At 46.4% G+C, this 18,373-nt stretch overlaps 1 protein-coding gene across 8 annotated transcripts in view; it reads right to left on the bottom strand.

Annotated features, from left to right (window-relative positions):
* The window catches only part of STRN (striatin), a 384,728-nt gene that overhangs the window by 333,564 nt on the left and 32,791 nt on the right, over nt 1-18,373 (bottom strand). For all 8 annotated transcript variants that reach the window (XM_033939118.1, XM_033939120.1, XM_033939119.1 and 5 more), the window contains exon 3: nt 1,834-1,907. In XM_033939118.1, the coding sequence (XP_033795009.1) occupies nt 1,834-1,907 (74 nt within the window). The remainder of the gene's footprint in view (nt 1-1,833; nt 1,908-18,373) is intronic.

Raw genomic sequence — 18,373 nt, 5'->3', positions numbered from 1 at the left:
GTTTTTTTTGCTATCTCATGTGTGGTTTATTTGGGGGTTTGTTTTTAAGAAACTAAATATCCATCTAGAATTTTGGAGGGAAAATTCAAGACCACAATGACACAAGACTGGATGCGCTAACAGGGAGGCCAGAAGCACCGAAAATCATCCACCCTGCCCCTCGTAAGGAATCAGGTAGGGACAGCGAAGGTGTGAAGCAAGGCTCCAAAATAAATCAGTCTTGCTAAGATCCACCCCCTCCAAACCAACACAATCACAGCTCCCACTGAAAGAAAGCCCTGTTCCAAGACAGATGCTGGTGTTTCTTTTCGCCAAAAACCCAGCCACTGCTGTAACTTAATCAACAGTGGTGGGATTCACTGTGAGGGGACCGCTACCCACCCCAAGAGTCAGCAAAGAGCCGCTGCATACCAAGTCCTTCTGCCTTTTTTTTTTTAAGGCCGTATCGTGGGCAGGCCAAGCAGCAAGACGAAAACAAGAGAAAGTCGAAAGTTACTGTGGGCCCCCAGAGCAGAGAGGCCAATGTACTGCATTCCCCCACTCCCTCCCTCCCCTGGTTCAAAATACAGGAGACAGTGTGGAAGGCAGCGCAGGAAGTGAGCCAGCAAGAAACATACTCACTGTGATTAGACACACACTTAAGTTGACTGCTTTTTTTTCTCCCCCCCAGTCAATGACTCCAGACCACTGCACTCCCTCTGGGTTTAGAACCAATATTCTTCCACTTTTTTAATGTGAGGAAGGAGTTAAGAGTGCAGTACAAACCAGATGGGGCTACAGAGGATGGTTAGGGAAATGGCACCACCAGCTATATCCTGAAATAGACACCCAGGAAGTCTAATTCCCTTACTTACTGAGTTGGCAGAGCCAAAACAGGAGTTTAGCTGAATCTGGAGCTGGATCAAGCCACTGCTCTCATGCCACACCAAGCATTGGATGAAATCAGCAGCAGGAGAAAAACCATCCATCTACCTGCTCAAGATAGAAAAAAAACTATCTGACCAGTAAGCCTACCATCCTATATAAGACAGAGCTCAGCCTTGGTGTTCTCTGTCGCCACCTACTGGTAGATGAGCACAACCCACTCATCTCTGGATTCATCTGCTACTAATGACAAGGAAATATTGAACATCTAATGTTGCATGATGCCCTTATTGAGTAAAGTATGCAGTATTTTTTTTCTCTCCATTCACTGGTCATTAGGCAAACCCACAGGCTCTACAGGTCTTTCTTTGGTGTCAGATCAAACAGTCATGAGCCAAGCTCTTGCTCAGCAGGTCAATCAAATATTCCCTCAAGATGAAAAGAAAGAGGTTAAAAAGGGGAAAAAAAAAACAAACATTGATAAAAGGAGGCTCAAGCAACGATAATGCATGCCTTGATGTTATCCAGGTGGAAACCAGGTAACAATGTCCATGAATCCAGACTATTTAGTAGTCTGATAAATCACAGGAACAAAAAGTGACAAGATTTTAGGCACTAGCTCCAACAGGACCTAGCAAACGCCTGTGTTGATGTGGTTAGATGACCAAGATTAGTAGTAAGAGATTAGGGGGGGTAGGGAATGGGTATTGATTAAGTATGGGAATATACATACTGGGTAGATGAGCATTTAAATACATTAAAAACTGGCTTGGATAATGAACAATATCCTACAAGCCTCTACAACCAGAATAGGCCCTTAGAAGTACAAAACAAAATCAGAGCAACAATGGTTCAACTGATCTATCTGCCATCATCTACTATGAAAGCATCATAATTTGAAACCACACAAACTGCTAAGTACTGTATAAAGCACAATATATAGTTTTTGTTCCTGTCAAAGAATCTTACCAGAATCATAGTTTGGGGGTTTCATATCTCCCTGATTCAACTCTGTCCCATATTTCAACTTGTGATATTTGGCCCTGAAAGGAGGTAGAGAGGAGAAACAAAAACACATCAATAAGGGCTTGTGGATAGATATTATAGCATTAAATTTGACATATAGACACACGGCAAGCTTTACTATAAAACAATATTTTAAAGAGAATTCAAAGTATAGTGGATTTTTTTCACATTTTCAGTCTTTAGAGTATACTGACTTACTTTTTTGGCTCAGTTTTTTTCTGCTGTTTTGTGTATCAAGGTGAAATTTATTCATACCTATTAACCATCATCAACTCTTGCCAGACCAGTCTAGATCAGTGGCTTGTGCTCTCCAAACAACAGAGAGACAGAGAACATTGAAGTTCAGTGACATCACCACCACTACAAGGATCGGTGCAGTCTAGCAGATGTGGCTACATAATGGAAACCAAGAACCACATATTCAACAGAAAACAAGATAAGGGCAATTTCATCATTTAGGGGTTATTTTACTAATGATTAGCACATTTCTGCCACATTATATTCCTATGAGCCCTGCAGCGGATAACATGTCTTAATCGTTAGTAAAAGATCACCTTAGTTTTTTTTATTTTTAGGTCGGGGGGGGGGGGGGGTACAAGAGCTCCTCATCCCTACTGAGAGACCTAGGGTGATCTATGCTCCCAAGGGAACAGTCCCTGAGCTCCTAAACTGTAAATGCAGGCTGTCCAGGTAGGTGTACTGCAAAGTAGCCTGTCCTCTGGAAACAGACTCTTTGCCTCACAGTCTGCACTCTCATGCAGCCAGAGCTGCCCCACAAGGGGATCCTCTGCAGCACAAAAAATAAGCTCCACAAACAAATCTCGGAAAAAGACTGAATTTTAAAGAAAACAAACATGAGCAGAAAAGATAAACTCCTACTGTCTCACTTGTAGGAAGACAACCAAGGAGTTGAAGGACAAACCAAGAAATGAGGAGCAAAAATATGCAAATCCTATGCCAAGCTCTAATCCTCAGCATGCTAGACTACTGCAACTTCATTTACATCTCATGCCCCAAGAAGCACTTCAACAGACTCTGGACAATTCAGCACACAGCTGTGTGCTGAATTGTCCAGACTAAGGAAAAACTTAGTTCAGACTAAGGAAAACTGACCATGTCACACCTTACTACAAGCAATTGCACTGGCTCCAGATTGAGGTCTGCTCACTATTCAAATTGGGTTGCTTCATGTACAAGGCTCTTTATGGCCTCCTACCAAACTACATGACATAAGTATTTGAGTTTAAACTCTGACCCACTTTTTGCACTCAAACTCCATTTTCACCTACCCCTCTCTACAAGGAAAACCTAAAAAAAAGCTTACGTGACAAAACTACTATCCTATCAAACAGCTCATCTCAGTCAGGAACTACTCCCTATTATAGGGTTTTCTTTGTCATACATGCATTTCAGGTGAGGATTGGAACATATTTGTTCAACAAATTCCTATTAGAGCATTAAACCCTGTGCCCTTTTTGCGTGTTTTACATGCTCCTCAAGACAATGGAAAAAGATATATGCACAGATTCGTTCAACTTTTACTACCTGCCCCTCTCCTTACCTCTCTCACCACCTTCTTTTAGGTCTTCATATCTATCTGTACCAGTATTCGAAAGCTGTTCCACCTACTTGATTTCTTCTCTTATTACCATAATTATATTTGACTCTGACCTTGTTATGATCCTATGTTATTTGTAATTGTATCCTGACCTCTCATGTATGGTCTTCTACGTAATTCCTGTTAACTACATTGAACTTCACGGTGTATTGCGGTATACAAATAAAATTTTATGTTATGTTACAAGAATTTTCACGAGAAGGGACTGACTACCTCAAGGTTCAAGAATAGAGTAGGATTATATAAGAAATGGCCTATCTGCAGCATCCACTATCTCCTCCCCTCCCCGAGATCCCACATGCCTGTCCCACATTTTCTTGATTTCAGACACAGTCTTTGTCTCCACCACCTCTATCAGGAAACTATTCCACGCAACTACCACCCTATCTGGGGGGAAAAAGTGTTTTCTTAAATTACTCCCGAGCCTATCACCTCTTAACTTCATCCTATGCCCTCTCATTCCAGAGATTCCTTTCAAATGAAAGACTTGCCTCGTGCACATTTATGCCACATAGGTATTTAAACATCTCTGCCACATCTCCCCTCTCCCACTTTTCCTCCAAAGTATATATATTGAGATCTTTAAGTCTGTCCACATAAGCCTTTTGACGAAGATCACTGACAATTTTAGTAGCCTTCCTCTGAATAGAGTCCATCCTGTTCATATCTTTTTGAAGATGCAGTCTCCAGAATTGTACACAATATTCTAAATGAGATCTCAGAGTCTTATACAGGGGCATCAATACCTCCTTTTTCCTACTAGTCATACCTCTCCCTATGCATCCTAGCATCATTTTAGCTTTCGCCGTTGCCTTTGCAACCTGTATGACCACCTTAAGATTATCAACAAATATTTATTGATTATATACGATTGTATTCCCGAACATATTTAGTTGCACACCTTAAGATTATCACATACTATCACACCTAACTCTCACTCATCTATCGTGCACAAAATTTCTTCTCACACACACACACACACCCCAAACAGCACAGTTACTTACCGTAACAGGTGTTATCCAGGGACAGCAGGCAGATATTCTCGACATGTGGGTGACATCATCCATGGAGCCCCGACGGGGACAGCTTTCATGCAAACTTGATTGAAGATCTCAAAGTTTGCTAGTGCTGCACCACGCATGCGTGTGCCTTCTTGCTCCATTAGAGGGTGTGTCCCCTCCTCGTGGTCTTCAGTTCAGATAGCTAGCAAAGAAGCCAACCCGGGGAGGTGGGAGGGTTGCGAGAATATCTGCCTGCTGTCCCTGGATAACACCTGTTACGGTAAGTAACTGTGCTTTATCCCAGGACAAGCAGGCAGCATATTCTCAACATGTGGGTGACCTCCAAGCTAACCCAGATGGGACGGTCGGAGTTGGCAATTTAGGAGAACAGGTTCCACAAAACCGACTGGCCGAACCGGCTGTCGTTCCTAGAAAAGGTATCCAGACAGTAGTGAGAGGTAAATGTATGAACCGAGGACCACGTGGCGGCTTTGCAGATCTCAATAGGCGTGGACCTGAGGAAAGCGACAGATGCCGCCATCGCTCTGACTTTATGCCCCGTGACCCGACCCGGCAGCAGACCGGCCTGAGTGTAGCAGAAGGAAATACAAGCAGCAAACCAGTTGGACAACGTACGCTTGGAAACAGGGCGGCCCAACCGATTGCGATCAAAAAATAGGAAGAGTTGAGGAGTCAACCGATGAGACTGGGTGCGTTGGAGGTAAAAAGCCAACGCCCTCTTACAGTCAAGGGTGTGAAACGCCACCTCACCCGAATGAGAGTGGGGCTTTGGAAGAAACACCGGAAGAACAATGGACTGGTTGAGGTGGAAGTCCGAAACCACCTTGGGCAAAAACTTGGGATGAATACGAAGGACCACCTTGTCATGATGATATACAGTAAAAGGCGGGTCTGCAACCAGCGCTTGCAGCTCACTGATTCTGCGAGCAGACGCGAGAGCAACCAGGAACACCATCTTCCAAGTGAGGTACCTCAGATGAGCCTTATCAATGGGTTCAAACAGAGGTTTCATCAATTGAGCCAGAACCACATTAAGATCCCAAACCACCGGAGGGGGCTTGAGTGGAGGATGAATATTGAAGAGGCCTTTCATAAATAGGGAAACCACCGGATGGACAGAGAGCAGTTTCCCATCAAGCAGCTGATGAAAGGCAGCAATCGCACTGAGGTGGACTCGAATAAATGTCAAGTGGAATAAATAATCCAGCACGGAAGGCAAGGAGGCAGATAGCGGCTCCATGCAGTGCTCAGCACACCACACAGCAAATCTGGTCCATTTCTGGGAATAGCATTGTCGAGTGGAGCTCTTCCGAGAAGCCTCGAGAACATCTCTCACCGACTGAGAGAAGCCGAAGGAGGGAGGCACTTGGAGAGGAACCAAGCTGTTAAGTGTAGAGACTGCAGATTGGGGTGCAACAGCGAACCCCGACTCTGAGACAGCAGAGAAGGAAACACAGGCAGCAGCAGAGGCTCCCTGACACTGAGTTGAAGGAGAAGGGAGAACCACGGCTGCCGGGGCCAGCGAGGAGCTATCAAGATCATGGTGGCGAGAGCTGACTTGAGCTGCACGAGAGTCCTCAAGATCAAAGAGAAAGGAGGGAACACGTAGAGGAACCGGCTCGTCCAATCCAGCAGGAAAGCATCCGCCTCGAGACAATCCAGGGAGTAAATCCTGGAACAGAAATGAGGCAGCTTGCTGTTGAGGGGGGAGGCAAACAGATCTATATGCGGCGTCCCCCATCGAGCAAACACCTGGCGCAGAATCGAGGCATGGAGCGACCACTCGTGAGGCTGGACAAGACGACTCAACCTGTCCGCAAGGCAGTTGTGTTCTCCCTGGATGTAGACCGCTCAAAGGAAGATGTTGTGGCTGATCGCCCACTCTCAGAGCCGAAGAGCCTCCCGACACAGAGACAGGGAACCCGTACCCTCCTGCTTGTTCACATAATACATTGCCACCTGGTTGTCCATGCGCACCAGGACGACCTGATCCTGAAGCAGATGACGAAAGGCGACCAGGGCATTGAAAATGGCCCAAAGCTTCAACAAGTTGATGTGGCACCGACGATCGACACTCGACCAAAGACCCTGGGTCCAGAGGCCGTCGAGGTGAGCCCCCCATGCATACGCGGAGGAGTCCGTTGTGAGGACCTTTTGCGGCGGGGCGCAAGAAAGAGCAAACCTCTCGAAAGATTGGAAGAGCGCATCCACCAGCAGAGTGAATGCCTTAAGGAGGGAGTCACCGTAATGCGCCGTAATGCGTTCTTATGTTCTTAGGATCCCGGTCCTGTCTCCACTGGGACGCCAGGGTCCACCTCGGTATGCAGAGGTGGAGCCTGGCGAATGGAGTCACATGAACCGCAGAGGCCATGTGGCCCAACAGGATCATCATCTGTTTGGCGGAGGTCGTGGACTGAAGGGCGACCTTCCGGCACAGGTGGATAAGGGCAGTTTGCCGAGACTGAGGCAGGAACGAGTGGAGGCGAACTGTGTCCAGCACCGCCCCAATGAACTGCAGAGACTGAGAAGGGCTCAACTGGGACTTTGGAAAGTTGGCCTCGAAGTCCAGATTCTGAAGGAAGAAAATAGTCAGTTGTCGAGGTACGGAAACACCTGAAGACCCTGCGACCGCAGGGCCCCCGCTACCACTACGAGGCATTTGGTGAGCACCTGGGGGGATGAAGCGAGCCCAAACGGGAGGACCCGATACTGTAGGTGAAGGTCTCCCACCTGAAACAGAAGGAACCTGCGAGAGGCTGGGTGGATCGGAATGTGAATGTAGGCATCTTTGAGGTCCAAGGAGCAAAGCCAGTCCCCCTCGTGCAGCAGGAGGTATAACATGGGAAGAGAGAGCATACAGAACTTTTCCTTGGCCAGGAACTTGTTCAGTTCTCGAAGATCCAGGATAGGGCGCAGGTCCCCGGTCTTTTTGGGTACCAGAAAGTACCGGGAGTAGAACCCCAAGCCCCGTTGACACACCGGGACCTCCTCCACCGCCCGGAGACGAAGGAGAGCATGGGCCTCCTGGAGAAGAAGGGGGAGTTGTGCTTTGTTCGAAGGACACCCTCCCGGGGGCCGGGCCGGAGGCGGCACCCGGAAATGCAGAGAATACCCCTCCCGGATGACGGAGAGGACCCAATTGTCTGCTGTGATCAGAGCCCAACAGGGAGAAAAGGCACTGAGGCAGCCCCCTATAGGCAGAGGAGAAGGCTCGAGGACGGAGGGGGCCAGCCCGCCCCAACCCAGAAAGTCAAAAGGACGGCGCAGGCTTAGCCGTCGCCTGAGGCTTCTGAGGGGCCCGCTGCTGTTGCTGGCGCCGAGGAGGCGGCCTGGAAAATGCCGGCGTCAACTTCTGGGGGTAGCGCCGGGGAGGCAACTTATACGACTTCGGAGGGGTGGGCTTCGCCTTAGGCCGTACCGACGAGGCGAAGGAGCGCTCATGCTCAGAGAGGCGTTTGGTGGCTGCCTCGATAGTCATCAGAGAGTTCATTGCCCAAGCAAGGGAGATTCGCCAGCAGGTCCTGCAGATTTAGGTCCATGTCCATGATGCAGAGCCAAGCCAATTGGCGCATGGCTATAGCAAAAGCGGAGACCCTGGAGGAGAGTTCAAAGGCATCATATGACGCCTGAAACATATAAAGTCGAATCTGCGACAAGGTATCCAGGAGCCGGCAAAATTCCGCCTGGCAACGGACCGGCAAGTCTTCCAGAAAGGAGGGCATAGATTTAATGCATTGTTTGAGGTAGGAGGTAAACGTGAAGTTGTAGCTCAGCACCCTATTGGCCATCATCGAGTTTTGATACAGGCGCCTGCCAAACTTGTCCATAGTCCAGCCCTCCCGGCCCGGGGGTATAGCCGCATAGACTTGTGAAGGATTAGACTTCTTCAGGGAAGACTCCACCACCAGGGATTGGTGGGAAAGTTGAGCCTTCTCAAAGCCCTTACAGGGGACTGTCCAGTACCTAGACTCCATTTTGGACGAGATAGCATATGGAGTCTCCAGATTCCGGAAGAAGGTCTGCTGCAAGACCGGATTCAAAGGAAGACGAAGGGATTCCTTAGGAGGATTAAGGAAGCTCCATCTCCTCCAAATATTCCCGGGTGTACCTGGAATCAGACTGGAGGTCCAATTGCAGCGCCTTGCCCATGTCCAACACAAACCTGGCGAAGGAGGACAGCTTACCTGCAGAAGGCCCCCCCCCCCCCCCCGGGGGAAGCTGAGCGAGACTTCGGGGCAGCAGAAAATGAGGGACATGCCTCCCTCGAATACTGCGCCAGGGTATCAGTGTCCACAAGCATGGATGGCGAGGAGGCCCCACTGAAGGAACGAGGAGGAGTCAATGACTGCTTGCGTCGAGGAACCCGGGAAGGTGAAGACCCCGGGGTCCAAGGAACGGAAAACCAGGCAGCCCGCTCTGATGAGCCCCGGAGACCCTGGAGGGAGGCTGGAGGCCTCGACCTCGGCGCTCCGCGGTCCGGAGACCAGAGCGGGAGAAGAGAGGGGTCAGACAGGACGAGGTCCGACGGCTTAATGGACCCCGTAGTGCGGGGACCCGGGGACCGACCCCGCCTCAGGGGAGAATCCCTAGGCCGCTTCACAGCTCTCTGCGTCGAGGACGAGGCACATCTCGACCGGTGCTTCGCCCGAGGCCATGCGGTGGGAGAAGTCCACCTCGGAGGAACCGGCGAGGAATCACTCGAGGACAAGCGTCGAGACCGACACAACTTGCCACGAGAGTCCCCAGCGCAACGCTCAGGCTGGTCCGCAACAAGCGAGGTCGAAGCCGGGGCAAGTTGGGCCAAAGCCAAGGAGATCTGCGAGGTTAAAATAGCCTTAAGCATATCCTCGAACATCGGCACAGAGACCATAGGGTTCGGACGAACCGGTGCTCCACTGCACTCCAACGAGGGCGACCTCGATATAGAGTATTCCCTTAAAGTGGAGGCATGCTTGGGAGTAGGACTCTTCGAGGCCGGCGGGACTACGCTTGCTGCCTGGGTGGCCAGAGACTCCTTCGGTAGCTGAGCTGAACCTGAAAGAGGAAGAGGAAACTTAGCCAGGGCCCCCGAGGATTTCGAGGCCGAGGGAGATTTGCCCGGGACCAAGGCCGGGGTCGAAGCCGAGGCTGGGGTCGGAGAATCACCAGCTTCCATGGCGAACAGGTCAAGGATCCTCGCTCAACGCCAACGAGGACAGGAGTCCAAGGAGTAATCGATACCGAGGCAAAGGATACACCAACGGTGCGGGTCCATGATAGAGATAACCCGACCGCACTGCGTGCACTTTTTAAACCCGGTGAGAGGCCGGGACATAAGGCGAAGAGAGGGGGGCCGCGGCGTAGGCAAGGCCGAGTGGCCACAAAAAGATCGGGATGCCCCAGTCACGGAGAACTGAAAACAAAACTTTTTTTTTTTTTTTTAGTTATATGGCATTAAAAAAAGAAAACAATAAAACGCAGAGCACAGCAACTTCCGACTCGAAAACAAGAAAAGAAGCCGCGGTGCAAGAAAGGCACAGGATCGCAGAGAAGAGAGACAGGGCTTTCTGGCTCCGCAGAAAACTAAGAACTGAAGACCACAAGGAGGGGACGCGCCTTCTAGTGGGGCAGGAAGGCACACGCATGCGTGGTGCAGCACTAGCAAACTTTGAGATCTTCAATCAAGTTTGCTTGAAAGCTGTCCACGTCGGGGCTCCGTGGATGATGTCACCCACATGTCGAGAATATGCTGCCTGCTTGTCCTGGGATAATGTACTATTCCCTCATTTTTTTTGCAGCCCAAAAGCATGACCTTGCATTTCTTAGAATAAAATCTTAGCTACCAAATTTCAGACCATCGGGGCATCTACTCTACTGCAGATTTTGGTATCATTCACAAAGATGCAAATCTTACCCAACAGCAATATCGCTTACAAAATTCTTTAAAAGAACAGTCCCAAGAACTGAACATTGAGTCAAACACCACTGGTAACATCCCTTTCCTCAGAGCGATCTCCATTGACTACTACACTCTGTCACCTTCCACTCAAACAGTTCCTGACCCACTGCGTCACTTTAGGACCCATACCGATGGCACTCAGTTTATTTATTAGATGCCTGTGTGGAACACTTTATAAGGTTTGCTAAATTCTAATTACACCACATCTAGCACACTCCCTCTATCCAATTCTCTGTTCACCTAATAAAAGAAATTGATCAGATTTATCCAACAAGATCTTCATCTAGTGCAGGGGTAGGCAATTCCGGTCCTTGAGAGCCGGAGCCAGGTCAGGTTTTCTGAATATCCACAATAAATATGCATGCGATAGATTTGCATCTCAAGAAAACAGTGCATGCAAATCCATCTCATAAATATTCATTGTGGATATCCTGAAAACCTGACCTGGCTCTCAAGGACTGGAATTGCCTACCCCTGCTCTAGTGCATCCATGCTGTCTTGGGTCCTGTAATCCACTGGATTCCAGAAACATCACTATTCCCTGCTTTAAAAGCGTTTCCATTTATTTACATATCACAGAAGTCAGACTTACCGGCCTATAATTCCTTATTTCTTCCTTACTTCCACTTTTATGGAGGAGGGTCTACATCCGCCCTTCTCCAGTCCTCCAGTACCACTTCCGACTCTAGAGAAGCATTGAAAAGGCAAGCTAGTGGAGCTGTCAGAACTTTCCCTAAGTTCCTTCAGTACCCTCAGATAAACACTATTGGGCCCCTTCACTTTGTCCACCTTTAGTTTAGCTAGCTCTGCACGAGCACAATTCTTTGAAAATCGATCCGGGTCTACCACACTGCCATCCCTATTTGCATAGTCTTCTACGGTCCCGATCCCAGTGCATCAGCTGTGAATTCAGAACAGAAATATTTGTTAAGCAATTCAGCCTTATCATTAGTTAAGTTAAATGGAAATGGTATTCTGACAGGTACTTTGCTCCTATAGGTGACCCCTCCACACTTACCACCGCCACACCAACCCCCAAATCCTCCAGCTAGTATCCCATTAGAAACTTCTGCCAGGTACATGCCCAGTTTTAGTCTCTGATCCATCCAGGTATAGGACCTTAGTTCAATCTCCACAGATCAGACCAAAGAGAACTGTTGCACCAATCTCACTTGCAACCATCTGCTGGACGCAAAGAATACTGGAGAATGTAAGACTGCACTAAAAACTTTATAACAGTGATGTCACTGAATGTCAATTTTCTCTTTCTCTATCTGTGGTTAGAAAGCACAACCCAGTGGTCTGGACTGGTCTAGCAAGAAGAAAGGGACGCTTTGTTGGAAATTAATCCTGTGGACACCAAGAGCCTTGTAACTATTTAGTGCTTATACCTCTATGAGGGGTGTTCAATAATTTATCTACCTGAGTATGAAAGAAAGTAGAAAGCATGTTGAAACAAGTCTGTGCATATTATCACATGTCTCAAGCTTATTCATGCACTGTTGCAACACAGTGAAAATCTAACTTTCCAAGGAGACAGGATGTCAGGAGAGTCCTTGTGCAAATCAAGTAAGAAACTGCTAGATTTGGAGTGCTATTCAGTGATAAATTTCTCACAAAAGACAGGAAAAAGCCAAATGAGATCCATGAATGCATTACTGTAGTTTATGGCAAGTCTGCCCCATCATCCTACAAAGTAAAATTTTGGAGCAAACAGTTTAAGTGGGGAAGAGAGTCCATTGGATGCCCTATGGAAGCAACTTCCACAAAAAAATGTGCAAGAAAGTTGAGGATTTAATTTCATCAGACAGATGAATTAAGGCTTCCCAAATAGCTGAAGAAATGGATCTCTCGGCAGCTACAGTTTGGAAAATAATTCATGAAAATTTAGGCATGTCAAAGGTTAGTGCAAGATAGGTTCCAAGAATGCTGGCGCCATGTCAGAAGGCCACAAAGCTCCAGTGCTGTCAGAAGAACTTGGAGAAGCTCCGTAAAGACCAAGTGAATTTTTTTCATTGGTTGGTGACTGGAGATGAGACTTGGGTCTATCACAGAAGATACTGAGTCCAAAATGGAGTCAATGCAGTGGAAGCACAAGTCATCCCCCCAAAAAGTTCAAGACAGGAAAATATGCAGTCAAAGTCAGGGCAACTGTGTTCTGGGATGATGATGGACTTTTCCTTGGAGTTCATGCCACACAAGGCAACTATAACCAGGGAGTTACACCAACACAGTTATTGCTTTGCAGGAGTCAATCAAGGAGAAAAGATGAGGAAAACTCACAGCAGGCATGCTGCTTCTTCATGACAATGCGCTGGTGCACATGTCACAACAATCACAGGCTGCCATCTGAGAATATGTGTTTCAGCAGTTGAACCATCCACCCTAGTCATGACCTGGCTCCCTTGGATTATTTCCTGTTCTGAGTTTTGAAGAAATCTCTCCATGAACAGCAATTTTCAAGTGATGAAGACATCAAGGAAACAGTGACATCCTAGTTTGAAGTTCAAACAGAAGAATTCTTTTCAAAGGAATTAAAGTCAATTTTTTTGAAAACTCTTCTCTTTCTTACTGAGGTAGATAAATTATTGAACGCCCCTCATATTTATATTCCCCTCCAAGCTCAAGTCAGCAATCATAACGAGGGATTACAAGACATAGATAGACTCCTACCCACAGGTTAGCCTGGGAGGGCTGCAGCATGGTCTGACAAATCAAATACAGGTCCTCTGCATTTCAATGGACACAGTATTAAAACAAAGGGCAAGTCATTCTTACTCAATTTACATGACATAACAGAAAACATTCTACAGTATTTAAGCAGCAGACTACATCAAGAGAGCTATAATTTGTGTGCCATAAGACAAAGTACAAGAACCCAACTTCGAAATATTCTAATAACCACATTAAATATTTATCATGCATTCCTTTTTATTTGAATATCAAGAAATTAAAACTATAGCCAAATTTTCTTGATTGACTGTGGCAACACAGCTATATGAAAGTTCCGCCCCTTCTCCAATTTCCCCCTATTATTCCTATTGTTGCATATTTGTCACACAATGGTTAAAGGAGAGAGGAAAAGTCTTTTTCATTTAATTTTGTTTACATCACAGAGCCGGTGTGGGATTGGAGACATTGTAACCCTATACAGTGGTACCTTGGATTACGAGCATAATCCGTTCCAGGAGCATGCTCGTAATCCAAAATGCTCGTTTATCAAAGCGAGTTTCCCCATAGGAAATAATGGAAACTCGCTTTGATACGTTCCCACCCCCGATAACCGGCATCGCTCCCCACCCCCCCGCTCGCAAAGGCCCCCTCGCTCCAACCGGCACCCCCCCCCCCACCGCGCGAACCGGCCCCCCCGCCAGTACAACTTAAATTTACCCACCTCCCCGTCTAGCACCAGCACCGGCACCAGCACGAAGGCACAGCTCGTGTGCCTAGAAGATCTTCCGGCTTCCGTTCATAGACAAAGCGCGCCTTTGTCCCAGCGCGCTTTTGACCTGACACCTCCGGCTTCTGCCTGCCTTGAGCATGCATCTGCGCATGCTCAAGGACTTCTATTCTCCCTCTCGCCGAGAGGCAGGCAGAAGCCGGAGGTGTCAGGTCTAAAGCGCGCCGGGACAAAGGCGCGCTTTGTCTATGAACCGAAGGTGAGTAAATTTAAGTTGTACTGGCGGGGGGGCCTTTGCGAGCGGGGGGGAAGCGATGCCGGTTATCAGGGGGGGTGCTCGCAAATCGAGTCAACACTCGGTTTGCGAGTCAAAAGTTTGCTGAGTGTTTTGCTCGTCTTGCAAAACACTCGCAAACAGGGTTACTCGCAAACCGAGGTTTGACTGTACTACTACTAAGACTAAGCCTTAGTCACTTAGGAGTCCTTTTATTAAGGTGTGCATTTAGCGCACACTAAATCGGTTAATGTACCTTAATAAAAGGACCCCCAAGTATCTTAATAAAAAATTTGGCCTGCAACAGCCTTTTTTTCCAGATTTTGGCCCCTTATGTGATTGAGTTTGACACCCCTGTTCTAGTAGAAAGGCATATGAGTCTTAGAAACACAAACATGTTGGAAGATAAAGGCCAAATGGCCCATCTAGTCTGCCCATTCACAGTAACCATTATCACTTTCTCTCTACGAGAGGTCCCACATGCCTATCCCAGGCCCTTTTGAATTCAGACACAGTCTCTGTATCCACCACCTCTTCTGGGAGTCTGCTCCATACATCTACCACCCTTTCTGTAAAAAAAGTATTTCCTTAGATTACTCCGGAGCCTATCACCTCTTAACTTCATCCTATGCCCTCTCATTGCAGAGTTTAATTCCAAATTAAAGAAACAAATCATGCACATTTACAATACATAGGTATTTAAAAGTCTCTATCATATCTCCCCTCTCCCGCCTTTCCTCCAAAGTATACAGATTGATATCTTTAAGTCTGTCCCCATATGCCTTATGATGAAGACCACATACTATTTTAGTAGCCTTCCTCTGGACCGACTCCATCCTTTTTATACCTTTTTGAAGGTGTGGCATCCAGAATTTTACACAATATTCTAAATGAGGTCTCACCAAAGTCTTATACAGGGGCATCAATACCTCCTTTTTCCTACTGGCCATACTTCTCCCTATGCAACCTTACATCCTTCTAGCTTTCGCCCTCACCTTTTCAACCTGTTTGGCCACCTTAAGATCATCACAATCACACCCAAGTTCCACTCTTCTGTCGTGTACGTAAGCTCTTCACTCCTTAATCTTTACTGTTCCTTTGGGTTTTTGCAGCCAAAATGCATGACCTTGCATTTCTTAGTATTAAATTTTAGCTGCCAAATTTCAGACCCTTCTTCAAGCTTCGCCAGGTCTTTCATGTTATTCACACCATCCGGCGTGTCTACTCTATTGCAGATTTTGCTATCATCTGCAAAGAGGCAAATCTTACCCGACAATATTGTTTATAAAATGTTAAAAAGAACAGGCCCAAGAACAGAACCTGGAGGCACACCACTGGTAACAGCGGCAATCTGATTCTTCATGGTCAAATGTTGATCAAAAACTACGCCTAATATTTTAATTGTTGAACATATGGTATAAGATGATGAATTCTAGGTCACATTGTAATTCTGGGTCTAGGGGGAGTACACATTGTAATTCTGGGTCTAGAGGGAGTACACATTGCAATTCTGGGTCCAGTGAGAGAACACACATTGCAAATTATACTAAAGGAGTTCAAGTAGCCCAAGCGGGAATACCCCCACAGGGTACACACATTTCCGAGTCTGGGATAGAACACACTGTAGTTCTGGGTCTGGGGAGTCCGGGATAGGTGCAAGTTGTAACTCTGGGTCTAGGGAAAGTACAAAACATGCGAATAATGCTAAAGGTGTCCAAGTAGCTCAAGCGGGAACATCCCCACTGAGACGTAACAAACATACAACATGGAGAGCTATGTACGTAAACGCCCACAGTCTGGGAAAGAAGATCCTGGAATTAGAAACAGAAATGAGGAATGCCGACCTGGATGTGGTGGCGATATCTGAGACCTGGCTCACGGATTCCCACGGGTGGGACATGGTCATACCGGGTTACAACTTGCTTCGCCGGGACAGGGAGGGCAAAATGAGAGGAGGTGTAGCATTATATACTAAAGATGACATTAAGGTCACCAGAATCACAGATGTCCACTACACTGGGGAATCCCTTTGGGTAAATTTGGCCAGAGGGAACTGTATTGTGTTTACACTCAGGTTTTCCCTTTGTCTCATATTATGTTTTGTTTAAAGATCAGAAACCATTTAATATGACATATGCAATAGGGTAAATCATGAAAAGTAGAAAACTCACATCACAGTAGTTTCAGAAATCTTTGCAATGTTAGTTATAATGATAAGAGTCATTCCAATTTTGAAAATCATCTACACTTGACCTCCAAACTGAATAAAATTTTGTATGGACATTCACGCAGTGTTTCTCAACTCGGTTCTGGAGTACCCCCCTTGCCAGTCAGGTTTTCAGGATAGCCACAATGAATATGCATCAAATAAATTTGCATATAATGGAAGTGTATACAAATCAAGTTTATGCTTATTCATTGTGGCTATCTCGAAAACCTGACTGGCAAGGGGGTACTCCAGAACCAAGTTGAGAAACACTGCTAGGGTCTCAAACTAATCATGCAAAATTTCTTGGCTGGATCTCTATTGGTTCAAGACTTACAGGCAGCTGAATGGAGGTCACCTTCAGAGTGCCACGCTCTGCATAACACAAAACAACCACTTTGTCCAGTCGCTACAGCCCAACAAAGCTTGTCAATGGGCTGAATTTTGGGGGGAGATTAACACAATTCACTAAGGAAAGGACACAAACAATCAACATCAAACCAAGACTATAGAAAAAAAAATTAGGGGGTTTCCCTTTAAATGCTGTAAGGCCGCATCACACAGACACATACACTGTCATACACAACTCACAGAAAAGTATAGAAAAGTGGAGAAAAAAACCTCAGTTAAGTTTCATATGGTAAAAAAATGCCACTTGACTAAAAAAGAAGGAAAGAAAATCACTTTCAAAGGTGGGTGGGCATTCTATGGATGAAGATGTTCTGTGATTGGTCTGCTGTTCAATCTGGGTAGAGTTTGGGTGTGTTTAACTGCTTTCTGTGCTGTGGACTCCTAACACCAGAAGTTTTCCTGTTCTGATGTGGTTTGTGGTCTGCATGTTTGTGCTCTACATATGAATAGTCTTTGGATTTCGTCTGTGATGTAGGAAGATTCAACTCCTGAATCAGCATAGCAAAACGGCAATTTCACCATCGGATGCAACTGGCTGCAGCGTTCAGGTGGGGCAGTACACCGTGGAGGTGTTGGAAGAAGCCTGGACACTGTTTTGCAGCTAAGTTTGATGTCTCGTTTCTCTGCTCACATTTTGGAATTTGCTTGAGACTTTATAGATGTGCAGTTATCTACACAAACACTCATTTTTTGGCATGCTATTTTTCTTTTTTTTTTTTAAGGGTGGTTCCTTTGGGGCTGTACTTGTGCCTCCATTAATCCCCACCACTGATATCAGCCACACCTTTGAAAGTGATTTTCTCTTTCTTTTTACTGTCAAGTGGAACTTTTTACCATATGAAGCTTTACTGAGGTTTTTTTCTCCACTTTTCTATACTTTGCTGTGAGTTGTTTGTGACAGTGTGTGTGACAGTGTGGTGCAGCCTTACAGCATTTAAAGGGGATCCCTCTGAGTTTTTTCCTATAGGACAGTGGTCTCAAACTCAAACCCTTTGCGGGGCCACATTTTGGATATGTAGGTACTTGGAGGGCCGCAGAAAAAAATAGTTAATGTCTTATTAAAGAAATGACAATTTTGCATGAGGTTAAACTCTTTATAGTTTATAAAACTTTCCTTTAACAGTTTTACCTTATGCAAAATTGTCATTTCTTTAATAAGACATTAACTATTTTTTCTGCAGCCCTCCAAGTACTCTATTTTTTCTGCAGCACTCACATTTAAAGTTTAATATCTTTTCTTTCTCAAAACTGGCACATTTCTATTACTAAATTGAAAATAAAATCATTTTCCTACCTTTGTTTGGTAATTTCATCAGTCTCTGGTTGCACTTTATTCTTCTGACTGTGCATCCAATATTTCTTCTCTTCTTTCAGCCTCCTGTATGCTTCCTCTCCTCCAGACCTCATTCCCTCCACCAAACTTTTTCTTTCTTTTTCTATGTCTGTCTTTCTCCGATTCCTTGTCCCATTTCTTGCTTTGTTTCTGGCTCCTTGTCCCCCCCCTTCTTTCTTTTTTCCTTCTGGCTCCATGTCCCCCTCCCCTTCTTTCTTTCTTCCTTCCTTCCTGCCCTCCCCCATGCCACCGCCGCCGGGGAATAGGCTGCTGCTGCTGCC

Source organism: Geotrypetes seraphini, chromosome 3 (genome assembly GCF_902459505.1).
Source record: "Geotrypetes seraphini chromosome 3, aGeoSer1.1, whole genome shotgun sequence".
Taxonomy (NCBI): Eukaryota; Metazoa; Chordata; class Amphibia; order Gymnophiona; family Dermophiidae; genus Geotrypetes; species Geotrypetes seraphini.
The sequence above is the reverse complement of the archived record's forward strand: the minus strand, read 5'-3'. Positions and strand labels throughout refer to the sequence as shown.